Source organism: Arachis stenosperma, chromosome 6, assembly GCF_014773155.1.
Source record: "Arachis stenosperma cultivar V10309 chromosome 6, arast.V10309.gnm1.PFL2, whole genome shotgun sequence".
Lineage (NCBI taxonomy): Eukaryota > Viridiplantae > Streptophyta > Magnoliopsida > Fabales > Fabaceae > Arachis > Arachis stenosperma.
In genome coordinates, this window is record NC_080382.1 from 53412551 (window position 1) to 53414610 (window position 2060).

Here is a 2060-nt window from a genome sequence, read left to right on the forward strand (position 1 = left end):
CCTACAAATATAGTATGCAACTTTTAGTACAACATAAATCAAATAATAATTAGTGACATAATTTTTGCGATAATTGTTTTATACATTAAAAAACTAATACTCAAATACAAAATAAATCTTGAGTTCGAATTCAAAACTAAAAATTGAAAAAAAATCAGAAATAATACAACTTAAGCTCAGTCTCATTACAATTAGCAGCAAGGTTTTCAACTTCAGCCAGAATCCTGCAAAACCATTCAATTATACTACATAAATATAAGCTCAGTCTCATTAATTACAAGTAAATTTTCCAACACAAGCTCCTGAGCTAATGAGCATTCACTTAAACAAGGAGAGAACAGAGATATAGTTCTTTGTTCATCTTTTAATGCATGCATTTATACATTTATTTTCTACTTGAAACCAATTCTTGAACAAGAAAGATGATCATTCCCATTCAATAAAGTGAATTTACTTGCCAAGCATACTAGAGAGCAATTTAACATCAGAAAAAAGGGATCAACCAGTATACTTCAAATAATAAATGTATTTAAAGCAGTTCGTAAACTAATGGGACCAAAAGGATATATATCAAGTTTGAAAAAAAGTAAGACATACTTGGCAAAGTCCTCCGGCTTCTTGCTGAGACCAAAAGGATCATAACCATAGCTGCATCAACAAATATCAAAGAAAATTTAAGCAAAATAAGTCAAAGTTTCACAATGTTTGGGATTCAAAGGGGACTAGCTAGAAAAGAATCCACATACTCTCCGGGCACTTCTCCAGTCAAGTATGGTGGGATCTTGGATCGGTCCAAGAGACCCTTTGGCAAGAAAATCCTTCTGTCAGGACCTGTTACCAAATGGAAGCAATGATCAGAAATTAGTTTCCTACCTTGAATTGTACAACTAGAGTATATAAAAAAAACTTTGTTAGTTCATTACAAGAACTTAATTATGACTAATTAGGAGATTATAGGCTATAGCAATAAGTTACCCTCCTCTTACTGCTAAGTCAAACTATGTTAGTTCCTTCTCTTCCTTTCTCTGTTACCATATTTCAACAAATTACATTGTCAAAAGAACACAACCATGCCTATACTCTATGGACTTGTTAGCTACTTTGGTTCTCTCAGTTTATTTGCATATTCTATACTGAATTTTCGCTTAAAGAATACTTATAATTTAATAAAAATTAGTTCATGTAGAAGTTTTTCTAGTAACTAGATTAGATATGGTAAATAACAAAAGAAGGAAAGGATGTGAAGATAGGAGCAACCACTTACCATACCACTTGGCGAGTTCATCATTGGCAGGAGTGACAACAGCAGCAACTTTCTTTGAAGGAGGAGGTGGTGCTACCTTCTTCTTACCAAAGAGAGCCACAGTCTCAAAGGTGGCAGGGCTAGAAGCTAATGGTGCTGACCTTGTTGCACCACTCAACTTGATGGGGTTTCCAAGCATCTCTAACACCCCAATTGAAGCCATGTTCTAACCACAATATCTTCTGGACCTGGCAGATGTGTGATCTAAGTCTCATCAAAATGTACATGCATGACTTGGTTTGTCCGCTCATAAATGTGTGCTAAAGGGAGATATGATATATAACTGAAAATAAAAAGGAATCCAGAGCAAGAACATTTAGAATATTTTATGAGCCAAAATATGACAATAACTACTGTACAATATGACGTTGGCATTCAAAATGAACTCACACATCAGAAGGGCCAAACTTTTCATCCATAGTGGTCCCAACAACATTTGCAATGAAGTTTGCATGGGTCAAGACAGCCCCCTGAAGAGAATTCGTTTAGCAGAAGGATAAATGAAGAATGTTCTATAAAGTGACCATTACCAAGGAAAGCATTTCATGCACACAACATCTACCATAAACAAAAAAAGTAATTTGGCAAGAACCTACTCACCTTTGGGGTTCCAGTTGTACCACTTGTATAGCAAATAGTTGTAACATCATCAGGTTTTGGTGGGCTAAAGGGCTAAAGATTACTGCTTCCCTACATCCAAGGCAGAAAAAGGCAAGTGGTAACAAGTACTTAGCAATGAAATCATAAATGATGCTTC

The 2060-nt window shown here is 35.1% G+C and overlaps 1 protein-coding gene across 1 annotated transcript; it reads right to left on the minus strand.

Annotated features, from left to right (window-relative positions):
* On the minus strand, positions 1–1466 carry LOC130934054 (chlorophyll a-b binding protein CP26, chloroplastic-like). The gene is made up of 4 exons (XM_057863645.1): positions 1265–1466; positions 747–831; positions 598–648; positions 1–224 (listed from the first exon to the last, which is right to left on the minus strand). The coding sequence occupies exons 1-4, from the start codon at positions 1464–1466 to the stop codon at positions 155–157; spliced, it is 408 nt and encodes a 135-aa protein (XP_057719628.1). The 3' UTR covers positions 1–154.
* Between the last annotated feature and the right edge of the window lie 594 nt (positions 1467–2060).